This window comes from Zootoca vivipara, chromosome 13, assembly GCF_965207765.1.
Source record: "Zootoca vivipara chromosome 13, rZooViv2.hap1.1, whole genome shotgun sequence".
Lineage (NCBI taxonomy): Eukaryota > Metazoa > Chordata > Lepidosauria > Squamata > Lacertidae > Zootoca > Zootoca vivipara.
The window spans coordinates 21,367,417-21,388,376 of NC_142596.1; the positions used below are offsets into that span (position 1 = coordinate 21,367,417).

Sequence of the window (20,960 nt, forward strand, 5' to 3'; positions counted from 1 at the left end):
TTCATATGGAAATACTGCTCTTTTGCCATATGTCAGAGCCAGGTCAAGGTCAAAGAATCCAGACCTGGGATGGGGCTTTTCCAACTCAGGATCCTTCCCATCTATTACAGGAGCTGCAGCCTGGAACCAGAGCTGTGTTTTGAGCTGGAGTCTAAAGGGCTGTTTCTTGGTGTTTATACTAGTCCACCCAGCAAGCTGCATGGTTTTAAATCCAGCTTTCTGTCTACAGCTTCATAGTGATTTTTAATAAACTCATTCATGAGCTGTGTTTGGAATTCAGTTTAATTACAGGCAATGTTGTTTTCTGCTTCCAGGAAGCCTGTGTGATGGGCACTCCAGCCAATGCTACATGCTCCCAGTTTTGGACACAATGTTTGTCCGAAAAAAGTTTAGAAGAGGTGGAGTTGGTATGAAAATGCTGCATGATTTTTGTCAGACCTTTGCAGCTGAAGTTGCCCTGGGACTCAGCTGTCCTGTTTCTGATGTCATGTACCAAGGTAAATGACTTGGTTTAGAAATGTTTGGCTTAAAAGGTCATGATGGTTTGCAGGAAGCATAAAGAGGCTTTCTGCCTGTGTATCTATAATGCAGTGTTTCTCAACCTTGGGTCCCCAGCTGTTGCTGGACTACAATTCCCATCATCCCTAGCTAGCAAGACCAGTAGTCAAGAGTGATGGGAGATGTAGGTCCAACAACAGCTGGGGACCCAAGGTTGAGAAACACAGCTATACAGTGGTACCTCGACTTACGAACGACTCAACAACCGAATTTTTCGATTTACGAATGGGGCAAATGGCTGCACGCTTACGAATTTCTCGACATCCGAACGGAAACCGCGGCGGTTTTAGATAGGGTTTCTTCAACTTACAAATTTTTAGATGGGGTTGCTTCAACTTACGAATTTTTCCGTTTCCAATGCCTTCCTATGGGAAATCGCGTTTCCAATGGTGCTTTTCGACTTACGAATTTTTCAACCTACGAAGGTGCCTTTGGAACGGATTAAATTCGTAAGTCGAGGCACCACTGTAATGTTTTGTATATTTTAAGTGTTTTTATTTTGCAGGCAGAAATCTCTCACATGAATATGCATCCACTCTGCTATGAAAACATTAATGTACGGTCAGGGTTTCAACAAACAACTAGCATGTTTTGTGTTATCTAATGTCATAAACGATACGTCACTTTATGGGAAGGCTAGGCCCCAGGGATCATTTTGGTTTAGATCAGTTCATTTCAGGGTGCGGCTGCAAAAGTTGGAAGACAAGAAGTCTGTAGTATACATTTAGGTGTGAAATAAATACATAAATGAGATGGTATTGGTGGTTCCTAGGCTTTAATCTCAATAGTGCATTCTTTCATCAAACCAATACAATCTATTTTAACTTGTCCTTATTGAAAATGGTATGATGTGAGGCCAAGTCTATTGAGTTACTTCTCATTATAAACAGCTGTGCAGCATCTACTGAGGCAAGGAATTAATTTTTTTATTTTAAAAAAAAAGGCCCTGGACACTGCTGTAAAGAAAAACTTAGTTTGAGGGGAAGACATAAATAAGCTCTTTTTGACAAGGCTGTTCACTGGTTTCCAGACATTGTTATAGAACTAATTGTTGCACAAGAAACTTCAGAATTCCCAGACTGATCTTTACATTCTTTCAGACTGCTCCAAATGCCCAGATACACATAAAAATACTCAAATTGTTGTTCTGTAATGGTCCATTACATATGTAAAATGATAGATTTCCCCACCTTGTCTCATGCAATCTGTAGAGCAGTGCAAGTCCGTCCCAAGATAGAATGGAAGATAGAATGGAATTTCCTTAACTTGCTTGATACAAAATTCTAAATGCAATTTTGACGTGCTATTTTGAGGAAAGAGGAGACATGAAAGAGGTCATAAAGTAGATAGAGAAAAGTTTTTCTCACTGTCTTACAAAAATAGAACTCAGGGACAGGCTTCCTATAAGCATCTGGTTGGCCACTGTGCAAACAGGATATTGAACTAAACGGACCTCTGGTGTGATCCAGCAAGGTTCTTCTTCCGTTCTGAATAAACAGGAGGCCGTTCAAACACAGCAACCCTGGCTTACTATATTTTGAAGTCAATGAAGTCATATAGTTTGCCATCTAAGACCCTTAGGTCCAGAATTGAAACTTGCTGAACTGCACTGCTGGCTAGGATGCAGTAGCAATTAAGAGGCCTATATATAATGGAGGTCTCGTACACCCCAGGTAGTGTGGTTGCTGACCTTGAGCCAGACATCTTGGAGAGTGAAGTGAAATGGGCCTTAGAAAGCACTGCTAATAACAAGGCCAGTGGAAGTGATGATATTCCAGCTGAACTATTTAAAATCTTAAAAGATGATGCTGTTAAGGTGCTACACCCAATATGCCAGCAAGTTTGGAAAACTCAGCAATGGCCAGAGGATTGGAGAAGATCAGTCTACATCCCAATTCCAAAGAAGGGCAGTGCCAAAGAATGCTCCAACTACCGCACAATTGCGCTCATTTCACACGCTAGCAAGGTTATGCTTAAAATTCTACAAGGCAGGCTTAGGCAGTATGTGGACCGAGAACTCCCAGAAGTGCAAGCTGGATTTCGAAAGGGCAGAGGAACCGGAGACCAAATAGCAAACATGCGCTGGATTATGGAGAAAGCTAGAGAGTTCCAGAAAAACGTCTACTTCTGCTTCATTGACTATGCAAAAGCCTTTGACTGTGTCAACCACAGCAAACTATGGCAAGTTCTTAAAGAAATGGGAGTGCCTGATCACCTCATCTGTCTCCTGAGAAATCTCTATGTGGGACAAGAAGCTACAGTTAGAACTGGATATGGAACAACTGATTGGTTCAAAATTGGGAAAGGAGTATGACAAGGTTGTATATTGTCTCCCTGCTTATTTAACTTATATGCAGAATTCATCATGCGAAAGGCTGGACTAGATGAATCCCAAGCCGGAATTAAGATTGCCGGAAGAAATATCAACAACCTCAGATATGCAGATGACACAACCTTGATGGCAGAAAGTGAGGAGGAATTAAAGAACCTTTTAATGAGGGTGAAAGAGGAGAGCGCAAAATATGGTCTGAAGCTCAACATCAAAAAAACCAAGATCATGGCCACTGGTCCCATCACCTCCTGGCAAATAGAAGGGGAAGAAATGGAGGCAGTGAGAGATTTTACTTTCTTGGGCTCCTTGATCACTGCAGATGGTGACAGCAGTCACGAAATTAAAAGACGCCTGCTTCTTGGGAGAAAAGCAATGACAAACCTAGACAGCATCTTAAAAAGCAGAGACATCACCTTGCCGACAAAGGTCCGTATAGTTAAAGCTATGGTTTTCCCAGTAGTGATATATGGAAGTGAGAGCTGGACCATAAAGAAGGCTGATCGCCGAAGAATTGATGCTTTTGAATTATGGTGCTGGAGGAGACTCTTGAGAGTCCCGTGGACTGCTAGAAGATCAAACCTATCCATTCTTAAGGAAATCAGCCCTGAGTGCTCCCTGGAAGGACAGATCGTGAAGCTGAGGCTCCAATACTTTGGCCACCTCATGAGAAGAGAAGAATCCTTGGAAAAGACCTTGATGCTGGGAAAGATGGAGGGCACAAGGAGAAGGGGACGACAGAGGACAAGATGGTTGGACAGTATTCTCGAAGCTACGAACATGAGTTTGACCAAACTGCGGGAGGCAGTGCAAGACAGGAGTGCCTGGCGTGCTATGGTCCATGGGGTCACGAAGAGTCGGACACGACTAAACGACTAAACAACAACAACAATATATAATGGGTGGTTTATTTAATTCAGTCCTTATTTAACGTGTTTCAAGTCTAGGGTTGCCAGACTCAATAGAGGACAGGACTTCTGTGCCTTTAATTGCCCTGCTCTCTTTTGAGTCTGGAAACCTTAAAGAGAAACCAGCAGACCCTTTCCTTGGAAATTAAACAAAGGGTCTGCTGGTTTCTCTTTAAGGTTTCCAGACTCAAAAGAGAGCAGGGCAATCAAAGGCACAGAAGTCCTGTCCTCTATTGAGTCTGGCAACCCTATTCAAGTCATGCAACGAACCTTGCAAATTTTTCAAAATGTGTTTTCTACATATTTGCTTTTAATAGTACAGTGCCTAGTACAGTGTTTGGTGCTTTATAAATAATATGTAATAATATAAATAGTTACGGGAGGGCAGGTTAAGATAGTAGGCATTCTTAGTAATAGGTTTCCATTGAGTTTCTACTTGTTTCACCTTGAACAGTTCAACTTTCCTGCTTAGTTTGTCAGAGATTCCTGGAGACTCATCCAGAGGAGCAGCCTCGACTGTGGGAAGTAGAAGCCCCGGGAGACTGGAGCCAGCGTGTTAGTATCTGGCTGAAGATTCAGATGGAACAAAAGCTTCAGAAAAGTGAGTTAAAGAGCAGTGAGGGCCGTGCTGCATCACATCTGTTAATTTTAAACTTAACGGACAAAGGTAAAACTGAGGAGGATTTCCTGGGTGATGTTTAAGTGGTGTGTTAAGTGGGAATTCAGAGCTGCTTTCTGTAACTGGTACAGAAATATGATACAGAACCTGTGATGGTTAGTCTGTGTGCTAGAGTCAATTGACTAATTCTACAGGACCTATAAGTGTATGAATAAGGACCAGATTAGACAAGACACGGTTCACTCATGCAATTAGCAGCTGCATGACTGTGTGTTTTAAATAAGTAGCAGGCATTGGGAACCCAATCAAAATTGGCCCTCCCTTGGCTATTGTTTGCTCTAAACATCCGAGATGGATCTTATAATCTGGGCAGCCTAGGACCTCCATGCTTCTGCCCCAGGGAAGTCACATAGATGCTGCTTACATAGCAGTTTGCCTTCACCCCCAGAGGCCAACAACAACAGCTCAGTGTCCCAAAGGCAAGCATGAGATACCTCGTGTGTAATACATTGCTGGTTTATTTAGGGACGTACCGGTATATATTTCTGTTTCACTTAATACCTCTTAAGTGGCTGCACAATCTTAGATCCAGCTGAGTTTAAACTCTGATGAGAGCAAAGCTTCTACTACTGTGAGCAGAAATCCATGCCTTGATTGCATTGCATGAAGTGATATTCTTTATGTAATGTTGTAGGAATTCTAATATGTTCCTGAAAAGCCCCCACCTCCACCCCACAAACCAAAATGTAGTTTTACATCTTGCAGCACTAGCTGCATCTAGTGGTGAACATGTAAAATTGCACCCTAGACAGAATGTGGAGAGTTTTTACTGTGCAATCAATCATTGATATGAAATTAAAGTAAATAATTCCTTCAGTAGCACCTTAAAGACCAACAAAGTTATTATTTTGGTATGAGCTTTCGTGTGCATGCACACTTCTTAGCTCATACCAAAATAATAACTTAGTTGGTCTTTAAGGTGCTACTGAAGGAATTTTTTAATTTTGTTTCGACTCAGACCAACACGGCTACCTACCTGTAACCAAATCATTGATATGTTTATTCAAAATTAAGTCCAACTGTATGCAGTGAGGCTTGTTCCCAGGTAAGAGTGCTTAGGATTTCAGCTTTAATTATGCATACAAATGGATTTGCCTAGGTTATGAATCATCACATATACAATAATGCCCAGTTAATTAAATTAAATTAAATTAATTCAGTTTTAAAATTCCTTCTGCTTTCAGAATCCCCCCCAAATGTTCATGTAATCCTATGAAAGGGATTAATGTTGTTCAGTGATGTGGAGTGAAACATTTTCCACCACAATCTTTCTGCTGTTATATTTTTCTGTAGAAAATCTCCCATTTTTAGAAATGTATGGTTTTATAAAATTAAAAAGTAACACTATGAATGAATACAAAACAAGCCAGATTGAGTAACTGGAATGGATAAAATAACAGTCAACTTAAAATCAAAGTTGTAATTAAATTTAAAGGTGATTTTCTCTAGCATGCTCTATGCTCGCAGATGTTGAGTTATGCTAATATGTCATGCTAATATTCGTATGTTAAGTATTCAGTCCCTTCATTTTTTTTCCTTAAAAGCTAAATGGCACAAGGAAAGTGTGTGCTATTTAGTTATCTTTCCTTACAATATTTACAAGTTTTCAAAAATAACAATTTCCAGGTAAAACTTTGTATTTTGAATAAAACATTTAAACCACATTAAATCATATGTTAAAAATGAAATACTTGTAACTATTGTGAAAACACTGAAATATTTATACACCATGAAAAATTAACATGAAAACTATTGGGGGGGGGGTTGTGTACTAAATATAAGTAAAATAAACATGTTAAATCAAAATTCAATCTGTTTAGGAAAATTGATAACCCCTCTCTTCACCAGTAATCCCACATAATCTCAGCTGGTGAGAGTATCCTATTAGACAAAGTTCTAAATGAGCCATAGTCACATTATACAGCCAATTGAGATACCCACCTATTGATAACAAGCATGCATCTTCACTCTATTCTTTTCTGGTACCTGCTTGAAACATTCTTGTTTAGGCCATCCTACCCAGGTGCTTATAAATGCCGATATGAATTTTAATCTGTTTTAATATTTTAGGTTTTGGTGTGTTTTACAGTATTGTAATTTTTTCTTGATTTTCTTGTTTTATCTTTTTACAAACTGCTTTGCGTTCTGTTTGTTTGCTTGTTTACAATCAAGCAGTGAGTCGAAGTTGTTGAATGCATATCAGTTTGGAAGCAAAACAGCGCCACCTACAAATCAGATAGGGATTCACCCAGGCACTCTGTAGGTATGCAGAAATATACGAGCTTGTAAATTAAAAGGAAAAAAAAAAACAATCTGCAAACTCCTCAGTAACTGACTTTCCAGGGTTTCAAACCAGAGTCTTTCCTAGCCTGCGATGCCAGAGATTGAACATGGGACATTTTGCATGCAAAGCATGGTTCTACTACCGAGGAGCATATACCCTACCTAACATTTAAAGGAGAACAATGTTGACACTTTAATGCCAGGGAGGGTATTGCATAAATAAGGTGCCACTCCTGAAAAGACGTTTCCCTAGTTGTCACCATATATCTAAAGGTGAAGGAACAGAGAGAAAGATTATATGAAGCAGATTTTAAAGATCAGGCAGGTTTATCTTAGTAACCTGGCCCTAAGACATTTAGGTTTAAAGGTCAAAACTAACACCATGAACAGTGTGTATTTGTCAATATGTTGCTTAGAAGCTCAAGCAGATTGCTTGCAAGTTAAGCAACAGAGAGTCTCGAACTCAGCCTTCCCCAACCTGATTCACTCCAAATGTTTTGGACTACAACTCCTATCAGGCCCAGATGGCCCAGCCAAGTCATCACACCTGGATATGGGTTGTGGTTTCAAGAGCATGTGTGCCTTTTTATAAAATAAAATGCAATACCCGTTGCCATGGAAGAGCTACTAACCTCCTTCTATTATGATTTTGCCCTGGGAAATGGATTATGCCACTCTAGAGTCGGATGTGAGCTGCTACATGAAGAGGCTTCAAAATGATAAACCTGGGCAATCAGATGAAGGGCAGATGAATCAGGTGCGCTGATGAATTAGTTACTTTATAATCTGGTTTTTCATAACTGCTGAAATCCTGATTATTTTAGCAGGAGGCCTGAATAGGGGAACTTGTCGCCCACAGTCAAGGCTGGGGTTTTAGTGTTAGGCCACTGATTTATATGACTACAGTGGTACCTCGGTTTAAGTACACAATTGGTTCCGGAAGTCTGTACTTAACCTGAAGCAAACTTTCCCACTGAAAGTAATGGAAAGTGGATTAATCCATTCCAGACAGGTCCGCGGAGTACTCAACCTGAAGCGTACTTAACCTGAAGTATAAGTGTAATTGGTTCTGGAAGTCCGTACTTAACCTGAAGCGTACTTAACCTGAAGCGAACTTTCCCATTGAAAGTAATGGAAAGTGGATTAATCCATTCCAGACGGGTCCACGGAGTACTTAAACTGAAAGCGTACTTAAACCGAGGTATGACTGTATTGTAATTAAGATATATTTTTGTCTTTTCTTTAATTGAGACACATGAACAATTGGCCAATATTATTCATGGTTCTCTGAGTTGGAAGTGCAACAGCAGGGATCATTCAGTTTGAAACTTAAGAGTTAACTCTATTAGTGTTAAAGTCAACCAGTCAAGAAGGGGATGGCATGACGAGTTGTTTTGCGTGTGTCTGTGTGTCCACTTTTTCCAAACGTTCTGTGTTTTTACAAACACGTTTGCATCTCTTTTGCCATTTCACTAAGAGCATACATATGAGTGATTAGTTCAAAGTGTGTTGTTTCTTTCCCACTAGCCCCCACCTTATTATTATTATTATTATTATTATTATTATTATTATTATTATTATGCCTGTGTGTGATAACACCTAAAGGCTATATCATGGTAGCCAGTCCACATGTATCAGACTAAGGAAGCCTTGCTATAGGTTGATAGCCTTGTTATCCAAGTCTTGCGGTCTCTGTATTTTGACTCCAAAACCTTGTGGCCTGTGGCCAGGAAAGCCGAGCTATTTCAGACTATTGTTTATTTATTAAATTCATATCCCACCCTTCTTCCCAAAGGATCCCAGAGCAGCAAATACCACAATGTTAAAACAGTATGATTTAAAATCAAATTAAACCAAATTAAAGGCTTAAAGACAGTTATAAACCTTGAAGTTCACCTCCCTCCTATTTGTCATCAGCGACAGTGAGGCAGCAGATCCCTTTAAAATATGACCTTATTTGGAAATGTTTATGATTTGGGGCTGTACAGGTTTTTTCTCTGCTTTGTATTTTATGTTATTGATTTATGTGCTACTTTTATTCAGTGGTTAGCATCAGTTTTTTTTCCTTGCCCATCTTTCTCAAGTTTGTCTCTATCTAAATTAAATTTTTTAGAGCATCTAAAAATATTTAAAAGCATTCACACACCCTCACAATTATTGATCATGATTGCCATGCTCAATATCTTTCAGCCATCAAAAACTTGGGCAAAGAGGTATGATTTTAAATTTCTACTGAAAATCAGTGATGAGGGAGACAGATGCACCTCACCCAGGGGGGCATTCCACAGGCTGGAAGCCACCACTGAGAAGGCCCTGCCATGGGTCAGTGCCAACCATGCAGCAGCCAGAGGGTGGCACCAGCAATAGGGTCTCTGCTGCTGAGCCTAATGCCTGAGATGGTTGATATCAGTTTGAGGATGCCTACTCAGGCTCCAGAGTTCAGACACATAGCGGCAAAAGCTTGGCCTCTGTTATATATCAGTCAGCTGTTGTTCAAAGTGTGTGTAAACTGACCACAAACAGAAGGAAATTTTTCATGAGGAGGATTACATTTCATCTGTAATGTAGGGATTTATGTCTGTCTTATTTTAGAAAGTTGCTCACAGTCCTAACAAGGCGTTGCCATATGAGGCAGAGGAATTTAAAGATGACCCGGAAGAGGTATTCAACCCTGAACCTTACAGTGAAGAATATGCTGAAGAACATCAAACTCATAAACAGCAGTGGAAAGACTCAAAGAAAAGAGCAAGCCCAGGAGAACCTTCTGAAGATAGAATCTCTAAGCAGTTCAGAGTGACGTCCTAACTTTTGCACATAGTGTAAGCAATACAAGGACAAGGTGTGAATGAAAGAGGCAGAATAGTTTGAAGACTAAACAGTGAGACAGAAGGCCCCTGGTTCATATCTTCCCATAGCCATGGACTTGTTTAGGCAGCCCTACCCTTCTCTAAGTTATGCATCTGCAGTGTGAGGATTGTAAAAGTAGCCTACTGTGCAGGGTTGTTGTACCAGAGGGGAAGTCCCTTGGCGCCGAAGGCTCTACCTGCACATCTTCAAGTGTGCATGGAGGTCCTGGGCTGCCCAGATGACAAGACTTCTCTCCTGTTCTCATTGATGTTATTTAAAGGAAAACAGAGCAATACATTTGGCACCAGCTGGGCTTCAGGAGTTGCCAGAAGGAGGCATACATGACACCATCCAATCGTCCTAGGGACTCCACTCCCAATTTGTGTAAGGTTTACTCCAGGCATCCCCAAACTTCAGCCCTCCAGATGTTTTGGACTACAATTCCCATCATCCCTGACCACTGGTCCTCTTAGCTAGGGATCATGGGAGTTGTAGGCCAAAACATCTGGAGGGCCGCAGTTTGGGGGATGCCTGGTTTACTCCTTAGCCTTTTCTTCTCCCGAAGATTTCCCACAAAGCAGTGGGTACAGATTTTTCCTCAATGTTTATTCCTGAAGCCTTTCTCATGAATGAGTATAGCCACAAGGCAGTGAAGGTTTTGGAATAGAGCTTTTCTTCTCCTAGATGGACTATCTTCCCAGGTTGACAAGCCCCCGCAGTTTCCTCTACAGCTCACATGCAGAAACCACTTTCTTCATCGTTGGACCCACTATTGGCCTCATCCGTTCAATCTGCCAGAGCCTGTCTTCACATGCAAGGGAAGTCCCTAACTCACCAAGGATTTGAGATCCATTGGCTATTTTCACCTACGGTAGTTTAGTTGGCTAGTTGAAGCTGTTTCCCAGGATGTGACCGCTGTTGCATGCTGACAGCTTCTAGGAGCCAAACTACCCCAAAAGGAACATGACATATCCCCCACCAGAGGTACTACCCCTCCCCTAATACCACATACACCCAAAATACGCAGTTGTCCTTTGAGATTGATGTCGGCTGTTGCTGTCTTTTTTTCCATTGCTACCACCTCTGCCCAGGAGCCTTTATGTGGTCTGCTGCCAGACTCATGTAAGTGCCTTATGGCCAAACACACTGTAAGACTGTGTGCATTCTATCTATCTATCTATCTATCTATCTATCTATCTATCTATCTATCTATCTATCTATCATCTATCTATCTTGCTGCTTACAACTGTGATTGTTGCATACACAGCAGGAAGCCACTGTACATCCCAGTTGTGTGTGTGAAACAGCCATATATACAGAAATACAATAAGAAACAATAATACAGAGCACGACTCATAATTGATTTGAGGCAGGCTAAAAGAAAAGGTAAAACTGTGTTATGTGCTAATGTTATGCTTTGCTGTCACCACAAGATGGTGCAACTACACAGCTTAATCATGAGTACAGCACTGCCCTGGAGAGGTCTGAGCCAAAGGTTCAAGCATGCACTGTTGTAATTTCCTTAACTTTTTAGCAGGGATGCAAGCAAGGAGGCAAAGAAAGCTTGTCTCTAATATTTGCTAATCAGATTCAGTTTAAGGCTCCAGCTGCCAAAGTGTTTGTACTTTGGGAACTTAAGGTGAAATCACAGATACGTTCTGCATACAAAATGTGCACAAATGATGTTCTACGGAAATCAAGGAGGCTTCCATGCGAGCTATTGATACCGATTTCTGAGGTCTCTCGACAGCAGGCAGCCAAGCCTCGAAATACCCCTTTGATTATTTATAGCAAGTCTGCTTGTGGAGTATTAATAGATGTCACTCTTTCTGCCGTATAGTTGACTGCATTCCAACCGTGCAAGAAACGGATTTCTATAAACACATGCGTTCTCTCCACCACCACCCCCATCCAGACAAGACAGAGGCATTATCACAGTTCAAGAACACATTCCAGCCATGCAAAAGCACTTGAGGAGGACATGATGTAGGACCACTGAGGAGTATTAGCCCCAAAAGTCAGCTAGAGATGCCTGGGGGGCAGGAGATATTTGGCAACCAAGCCATAGCTCCGCCCCCCCTGCTCTCTGGAACCTGCTTTCTGGACCAGGAGCTGCAAGTGGGGACATATATGTATATAAGCAATAAAGGTGTCACAGAGTTCTGCATTTCCTGGTTTGGAAATAGTGCTCCCCTCAACTGCAGGCACCTTCAGCATTTGTTTGAGCTGTCATTTTAGGGACCAGGAATTGTGGGGAGCACCAGTCTAATATAGTGCAACCAACAGCGCAGGTCAATTTGGATTTTTTTGACGGGGTGGGGTGGGGATAACATGAGATTTCTCCCTTCTCCACACCGACACTTTCCTAAAAATGCTCAAAAAACGCTCTTGCTAAACAAGGACAAAGGGTAGGGCCTTTCCTGATGCTTCTGATCATAAGTTACTGGGATATTCCTAACATGGAAGCATAAGGTGTGTTCCAGGTATGTCTTTGTGTGTGGATCATTTTCAACAATGGGAAGAAAGAAGAAATGTGCCAATGGATATGCTGGCGCTGGATATGTGCCAATAGGCTGAATCTAGAGACGAGGGAGACACTCTGGCTGAAAGGGGCTCATGTCTGGGAATTGGTTAGGCTAACCTTGGGTGTTGACTACTCTCCCACTAAATGAACACGTTCATAGCTAGGGGTACTTTTGGATCCAGGTATGTTGCTAGAATCTCCCGCTTCAGTAGTATGGAATGCTTGTTTCCACTTCCACCTGGTTCACCAGTTATGGTTGTTCCTGGATCAAAATAGCTTGGCCACAGTGACTCATAATCTAGTAACCCCCCATTTGGATTGTTGTAATGTGCTGTTTGTGGAGCTGCCCTTGAAGACATCTACAGCTTGTGCGGAATGTGGTGATCTGGATCTGGAATGTCACGTTACCAGGATCACTCCCAATTCTACAGTATCTGCACTGGTTTCTTGTACTCCACTGAGCCCAATTCAAGAACTAGCTTTTATTTAAATGGGACTTCAAGGAGCACCTCTTGACCCACCTGAGTGTTAGGAGTGGTCGGGGAAGCCCTTCTCATCATTCCAGCAGGAATGGTATGTTATGCGAGAATGCTAGATAGGGCGTTCTCTGCAGTTGCGCTCAGGCTTTGGAATGCCCTCCCCTTAGATGTATGGTTCACACGTATGATATTGCTGCTTTGGTCCCTGTATCAGCCGCCCCCACCCCCCTTGCTCACACGGACAAGCCCTTTGCACCACTCCTCTGTTCAGAAGCCCTGGGAAGGTGGGCATCCAATCCTGGCATCCAAGGAAATGTTCAAGGAGGAGCACCTGACATTGGAGAGGTAACTTGAGCCCATGCAAACAGGAACTGAGCAGGATGATCAGTCTCTTCTGCATAGTGGCCATTTGGAGGGATATTGACCAAGACCTTCCATAGATGCCCTAGGAAGTAGTGGCAAGCACACTGATGCCTGTGGGTAGATTTGGAATTTTCACAAATAATGTAAAGGAAGATCTGAAATCTGCAATAGGACCCAGGAAATTGGCATTAGGCATATGGAGGAGATGGCAACCTATATGGTTAAAAAGGATCTCTCTGTGGGCACCCTTAGAAAGCATATACGACCCCAAATGGTGGAAAATTCTTAGTGCTAAGGGATATCACATAGTCCAAGATACGTATAGAGGAGAGTCCTTAAAGTCATTGCAGGAAGTAACAGAGAACATAGGTAACCAATACTGGTTAAAAATTGGAGGGTTATATAATAAAATTCTTAAAGCCCAAGAGATAGGAAATAGGAGATTAGAAGAGCCAATAGAGGAACTATATAAACAAATAACTATATAAACAAAGGAAAAATGGTACAGGAAATTAAAAATTTGAAGGAGAGAATATAATGTATGTAAAAATTCTCGTACTTCAATAAAAATCTTTTTTTAAAAAACCTGATGCCTGTGGGTGCCATGTTTCCAACCCCTTAGGCAATTAAGAGATGGGGGCAGGTGCCTGGCATGAGCCGGGATTTCTGGCTTCATTAAAAAGAAATCAGGAGGTCCTCTGGATTAAGTGTGGAGAAGACTGGTGCCTGAAGAATTATCCCACAATAAAAGGCAGTATTTCACAGGAGGGTCCATCAGCAGTGGGCTGTGCCAGGGCATTTAAGCCAAACAACTTCTTGCCTGCTGGCACTAGCTTTGCTTAAATGCCAGCTCTCCAAGCTGTGTGGTTACTGAATATGTAAACATGGATTGAGAACATAAGAAGATCCTACAGCCCCATCTCATCCGCAGTGGCCACCCAGATGTTTGTATGAACCCTTCAAGCAGGGCATGAGTGCAACAGTGCACTTCCCCACTTGCAAGTCACAGAAATTCGTATTCAGAGGCATGCTGCAGCTGACGGTGTTAGAACGCAGCCATTGTGGTTGGTAACCAATGATAGCCTTAAGCCCTCCCCTCCTTTGATGAAAAGAGTTTTTATTGTCACTAATCATGGCACAAAATGTTCTTTCCTTGATTGTGACATTAAGATAACAGCATAGCAAAATAGCTGTGGGGAAAATGTTTCCTTGATATGTGTATCTATATCTATATATCTATATCTGTATGTATATATATAATTACCCCATGCTCAACTGCAGTAAAATATACACCTGTGCATTTGGTAGATCAGTGGCTCCATCTTGTCGGAGCAGCCAGTGTTAAAGGTTTCTGACCTGCGAGAAACCAGAAGCTGGCCGGTATTCCTGCCCTCTCTTTGGGCAGACTGACCTGCTGTTAACAGCATTAGTTCCACGCTGCCTTTGGAAAATACAGATGCATGACATGCCCATAAACCTCCCTGTATGGAGACAATAATCCCCTCCCAAGCTTTAAGCTACCTCTCCAAAGAGATGGGGGAACTGCATATCCCCCGAAATATAAAGCCTCCTAACAGGATTATTTAGACTGGCTAATTTACCGTTTAGAAATTCTTCATGCTGTATCCTTTTGCTTTTGAAACTTTTCGGTTGAATTGCTTAACCAAGATTGAATCTGAAGCAACTGTCCCCCACCCTGCCCAGATTTTCACAATATGAGGAGAGAGGGGATTCTCTGAAATCTCAAAGTGCCTCCAAATTCTGGGGCTGGTTCAGTCTCCTCCTTCCACCCAACCTCTTTATTTTCTCTTACTGCCTTCCTAGCCCATCTGCTGCAAGGCTGCTTGAAATGCTTCTTTTCTTCTAGCTTTGCTGAGGTCACTGGCGGCGGGGGGAAATCAGTGGAACTGAGAGCTGCGTATTGTCCTGGCCTGACCTATGTCATGAGCACAAATATCTTTATTTGAATGCTTTGCTCAGAGGGCTCCAGAGCCCTTTGGCACAAGATACCTCTGTTACCGCGACCTCCTGGGTGCCCAAGAAATGGAGAGGAGGGGCTATCGGGGAAATGCAGAACAAAATACACCCAGGCAGCTCCAAGAGAAAAGGTCAGAAAGGAATCCCTTTCCCCGTGGACATCAGAAGGGTCTTTAAGATGGTATTTAGCATGGCCTGCCCTTCATGGTTCGAGCATCAAAGGCATTAGCAGCACCTACTCAGGAAGGCAAGATTTTCCTGGAAAGTTAGATGCAACATTTTGAAGATTGGCCAAGAGGCCTTGTGGGCTGCTTTTTGTGGAAGGGCGAGAGGGTTAGGCTGTGAAGTTTGCAAGCTCTCAGCAAAACAAAAAAGCAAAAGCAAAGAAGCAATGTGTTCTGTTTGATATGTGGCCAGTATTAAATTGCACTGTTATTATTTTCCCTCTGGGGTCATAGAGATGATTCAGACGCTCAGCCTTATACTGAGTCAGACTACTGCTCCATCTAGCTTGGTATTGTCTGCAGTGATGAACTGCCACTCTCCAGAGTTTGGTCAAGTCCTACCTGAAATGCCAGGGATTGAGCCTGAGACCTTGAGCTGGTGAGGCATGTGCTCTACCAGTGGAGTTTTGTGGTTTTGCTCCGGTACAGAGTTGCAAACGTGCAATGGCAGGCCTGCCTCTGAAGACAGGTGAAGTTAGGCACTGGAGGGAAGGGGTGATAGCAATGGGCCTGCCACCTCAGCAGTGTGGTGTAGTGGAGCCAGTGTGGTGTAGTGGTTAAGAGCGGTAGACTCGTAATCTGGGGAACCGGGTTCGCTTCCCCGCTCCTCCACATGCAGCTGCTGGGTGACCTTGGGCTAGTCACCCTTCTCTGAAGTCTCTCAGCCCCCCTCACCTCACAGAGTGTTTGTTGTGGGGGAGGAAGGGAAAGGAGAATGTTAGCCGCTTTGAGACTCCTTCGGGTAGTGATAAAGCGGGATATCAAATCCAAACTCTTCCTCTTCCTCAGCAGCACCACTGTTCACACGTGCACAGAGCATCCAAGATGGCACCATGAGAAAATTCACAGTTGCATTTTCAACCTCTTCTGGAGGTGCTTACTGTATTTCTGCACCACTACCACCCCAAGATTCTGGGAGCTGACACAGTGCAACGGACTCGCGTTTCAAATTTCCTACCTCAGTAGAGGCACCGTTCCCGCATACATGCAGCATCCAAGATGCACCGTAGGAGGCTTCACAGTTGCACATATTTCGTCTCTCCCAAGATAAGTCAGTGTATGAGTGTGCCATATCTGAACCCCCCTTCCCAGATCTCTGGGGAGCCAGCAGAGCACAATCAACTCATGTTTTGGATTTCTTGCTTCTGACGTAGCATCCAAAGGATCTCATGCACCGTGAGCATGATGTAATGGACAGATCCCTTTCCTCTTCCCACTTCCCTCTTGCCAAGGCACATCCTTAAAATCTGCAGCATTCACCCTCCCGCCCTCAAAGCATTGTTGCATCAAGGCACATAGTTGCCGCAGCTCTGTGTGGTTTGTCTTGGTAGTGCCTTTTTATATTTGAGTGTTTATATTTGAGTGGTTTGGGTGGTTCCTCAACCACTCAGTTTCCCCAAGCCTGTGTAGCCTTGATCGTAGGTAGACAGCAGGCCTCCGAGCTAGAGCCACCAAATATCTGATCTCAACTTTTTAAAAAAACAGGAGTAATTGTCTGTAGTCAGCGGGCTTTGAAAAGCTGTTGTAACCAATGTGTAGCGTCAACTTTCTCCTCCCCCTCCCCCTCCCCCCGGCCCCACTCTCCCCAATTAAGGAATGTAATTTAGGATCAATGGATGGGTCACTTGCGCTGAAAGAATTAGATAATGGTAGACAGAAGCAAGTCTTGGACTTTATTAGTCTTTTAAGCCTTCCTGATTGTTAGCAAAGATCCAGGCGACCTTTAAATACCTTGTAGGCGAAGGGAAGGATAAACGCCTTGGATATGGGGGAATTGGGGTAGTGGATTAGTAAGTTTTACACTCCCATAACCTTTTGTGAATCTGAAAAAAATAAATAAAATGAATGCAAGTATGTCTGTAGTTCAATGTAGTGGGCCTCTTCCTAATTAATGATGTTATTTTCTCTATACTGAAGTACAGGTTGGGCTTGCCCTGTCTTACCAGCGCCTGCTAATCAGCAAATGAGCAATATACTCAATATGTACATCCCAATATTGATTAAAACAGAAGAAGCCAGAGGTGGACAAAGCTATCTAAGAATCCTGAGCTGGGGTGGCAAAAAAGCAAGAGGGTTGGGTCAGGGAGGAAAAAGGATAGTTTTGCTTTGAGGTTATTTTTGAAAACCATAACTAAGTAGGTCAAAGCCCTTAAGGTTTTTTGGTCATTAGTTCTTTGAACGGTATGGCGGCAAATCATTAATTGTATCACTGCAAAAAGCTTTGAAGACTGCATTAATTTAATGTGACCTTGGATCAGCCAAGATCACACATTCATTATCTCAAAAAGATTCCTTGTCCTGAAACATTGATCTCGGATGGCCCTAAACGTGTTGGACAAGAAGGAAGCCATTCTTAGTTTGAACACAAGGTGGCAGTGTTGCTCTTCCCTTGGACATTCAATCCACCATTCGGCCCCCCTCAAAAATTCACCTTAAACAGAGGCCATGAACTTTTCCCCTTCGCTTCCCAGAGTGTTTTTTTCACTCGCATGCTGCATGCTCAAAATTTCTTTGGTGTAATAAATAGAAATTGTGGTCTCCACCCAAAGCTGCTTTTTTCACAACTGCCACAATGCGCCTGGTGTTCAAATGGGAGCATCACAACCCAGAAGATGCAGAGTTCTGTATTCAAGGTGCTGGAGATGTGAGGGTGCTGTTTGGGTGCTGGGAACTACCGCAGCTGCATTGCAGAATGTGTACGGAAGTGAAGTCACAGAGATCTTGCCAGTTTTCAGTCGCCCAAGATCTTTTGCTACCTGATGTGATGGCCAAGGGCACATTCTGGCCGACTCTGGTTGCTTGTGCCCCTAAATAAGAATAAGAATAAGAATAAGAATGGCAGTGCTCAGCCAGGCACTGTGAAGAAACAGCTTGGGAAAAGCAGCTGCAACCATAATCCCCACCTTCAGTTTCCTAGAATGCCTCTGAGAGACATATTGGAGTGATGGAGATGTTGGCTGGCCAGAGCTGCTTCTCTTCACAACACTCAATACTGTCAGCCATTCCCATTTGCTCCCCCATCCCCTGGCAAACTCGTTTTGGGGTGGGGGACAGGGGTCACCTTGCACAGGGCCCATGCAAACCTGGAGTTGTAGTTTCTTAAGCGGACAGAGAGTTGTTAGGAGATCCATTTCCCCCTCGCAAATTCCGGGAGCTGTGGTTTGTAAAGGGGGCTGAGAGTTGTTAAGTGACCCATCCCCCCCCCCCCCGAGCTACAGTTCCCAGAGGTCCCTGTGAAAGTTGGATTGAGTGTTAAACCACTTTGGAAACTGTCACTCTATGAGGGGGGTAGGCGACCGCCCAAACATCTCCCAACACCCTTAACACACCACAGCTCCCATAATCCTTTGGGGGAAGCCGTGACTGTTTAAAATGGTGTCATAGTGCTTGAAATGCATGGTGTGAATGTAGCCTTGTAGCAAACACAATCCAAGAGTTTTGTGTGGCAACTTAAGGCCTAACGGATTTATGCTGGCATAAGCTTTTGTGGATTCAAGCTCACTTTAGCACAGGCACCCCCAAACTGCGGCCCTCCAGATGTTTTGGCCTACAACTCCCATGATCCCTAGCTATCAGAACCAGTGGTTGGGGAAGATGGGAATTGTAGTCCAAAACATCTGGAGGGCCGAAGTTTGGGGATGCCTGCTTTAGCAGATGCATCTGAGGAAGTAGGACAGGGATGGGGATAACCTTAGACCTGAATCTGGCTGTCCAAGCTTCTGCATCTGGCCCTTGGGACTCCCCCCCCCCAAGCCATACCCCTCTCTCGACCTGCTTTGCACCCTCCTTGGGTGTTTTTGCCTGGCCAAAATGTATATATATATTTGAACTCTGATACTTCCCTGCATGGAGGATAGAGAAGGGCATGCCAGTGTGTAGAAACAAGCTTACTGTGTAAAGGTAAAATTTACATTCTTTGCTCCACCCACTTTGGGTTCTGGCCCCGCCCACTTCTGGGCCATGGTCTTGGGCTGAAAAGGGTCCCCTGCCTCTGGCTAATGTCATCATAAACCTGCCTTTAAAACTATTTTTTGAGTAGAAGTAGTTTCCTGGAGGAAATGGAAAGCTATAAGAGGAGCTCTATCTCCCCCCCTTCCCCCCCCATTCCTTGTTTCTAGAGCTCCTACAGACCATGGCACAAATGGTGTGGGTCACAAGGCCTATTGATTATGTGTCAGACCCTTCAGTGTCAGTGATCAATAACACTAACCTGTAGAAAAATGGGCAGGATTTGCTAAAACACCTTAAGAACAACATCTTTCACTGTCTGCTTTTGGAATTTGCTTCTCTCTCTCTCTCCTCTCGAGCACTGTGAAGCAAAGCACAATGAACGCATGCATGACCCAAGATTTCTTTTAATTTTTAAAGGAAATCTGTCATTTATAGCCCTGGGCTGTTTGATTAGCACCTTCAAAACACAACACAGCAGTTAAAATAGATGGGAACCTGGAGGAAGGAAATCCAAATTTAAAAAGTAAAGGATGGGAGACATATTCTTATTTAGGACTTTGGAATCCAGTGAAGATTTGGATCAGTGCAACTCCCACTTTACACTCAAGCAAGCTAATACTTAAATCAGGTATTCCTCACCCCCCCCCTACTAAATATGTATTTTATTGGTTTTCAACTGTTAACACCATGAACATAAGATAAAAACAAAAACAACACATGGAATACGTATTATTGGATTTCAGTTACACTGACCACCGTATTCCTTGTTTTTTTTACTTCTTTTCCAAATTGTCAAAGATAGCTTTGAATTCTTCTCTAAATCCAGTCCTTCAAAGTGCTCGCAGTTCCTTGATGGCTTTGTGTCACCTGGACGTTTGAATTTGCAGTGGAAGTTGGTCTCTTGGGGCAAATGGGGCAGTGCCCCACCAACCTCAGCCAGCTACCCTCTTGCAACCAGGCTAGGGGGTGGCAGCACTGCCTGTCTGCTTCCTCCTCCTTATTCTCAGTGTTGCCCTTACTCAGTAGGGAGGAGAATGGAGACGAAACTAGAATTACTTGGCTCTCTGCCTGCCATTGGCCCTGGCTCCACCTACTGTTGGTCTCCCTCCCTTCCACCCTACCATTCCTCAGTTGCACCAGCTGCTGTTGGTTGCATGTGATCTGAGAAATCCAATAGCCTGGGATCCTAATCCAGTGATGGCGAACCTATGACACGCGTGTCAGATGTGACACACAGAGCCCTCGCTGCTGGCACGCATCCCATCGGCCCATTCACGCTGTTGTTGTTGGTTCCCCCCCCACTTGTTCTCCCGCTCCTCCTACAGCTTGCCTCCGCTAGAGCTTGTCTCTGCTACAGCTTGTCTCTGCTGTTAAAACCCGGATCCTTTTGTTGTTGTTGCTGGTAGCCAGAGATTGGTTTTTTAACCCTTTCTGTGCTGTTTTTTTCTGGTGCTTTGGCAGACTATGTTGGTGCTGCGTGTTAGTTCCAGCGAAGGTATTATTCGTCATTTATTTCTGTTCTCTTCCCCCCCCAAAAAAGTGCAGGAGCTTTGGGACACCCCCCCCCAAAGCAAAGCAACTTTTGCACCCCCCAAAAAAACCTCCAAAACTTTGGTCAGCAGCTCCCCCCAAAAAGCTGAACAACTCTGGGCACTTTGTGATAAATAAGGGTTTTTTGGTTTGGTTTGGTTAAATAATTAGTTTTTGGTTTATTAAATATAGTTATATATTACAATTATACATTTTTGTTATTTAAACTATAAATATCGCGAAATTATGGGTTTTTCTCTCGAAGTGACACACCACCCAAGTTATGCTCAGTTTTTTGGCAAATTTTG

At 43.2% G+C, this 20,960-nt stretch overlaps 1 protein-coding gene across 9 annotated transcripts in view; it reads left to right on the plus strand.

Annotated features, from left to right (window-relative positions):
- Positions 1–10,944, plus strand: part of FAM169B (Protein) — a 44,033-nt gene extending 33,089 nt beyond the window's left edge. For 3 of the 9 annotated variants that reach the window (XM_088656721.1, XM_088656724.1, XM_088656725.1), the window contains 4 exons: positions 315–497; positions 4,268–4,462; positions 7,438–7,514; positions 9,350–10,944. In XM_088656721.1, coding sequence (XP_088512847.1) covers positions 315–497; positions 4,268–4,462; positions 7,438–7,514; positions 9,350–9,562 — 668 coding nt within the window. In that variant the 3' untranslated portion in view covers positions 9,563–10,944. The remainder of the gene's footprint in view (positions 1–314; positions 498–4,267; positions 4,463–7,437; positions 7,515–9,349) is intronic. The other 6 variants (XM_035131788.3, XM_035131792.3, XM_088656720.1 and 3 more) reach the window with 3 other exon arrangements.
- Positions 10,945–20,960: the final 10,016 nt, after the last annotated feature.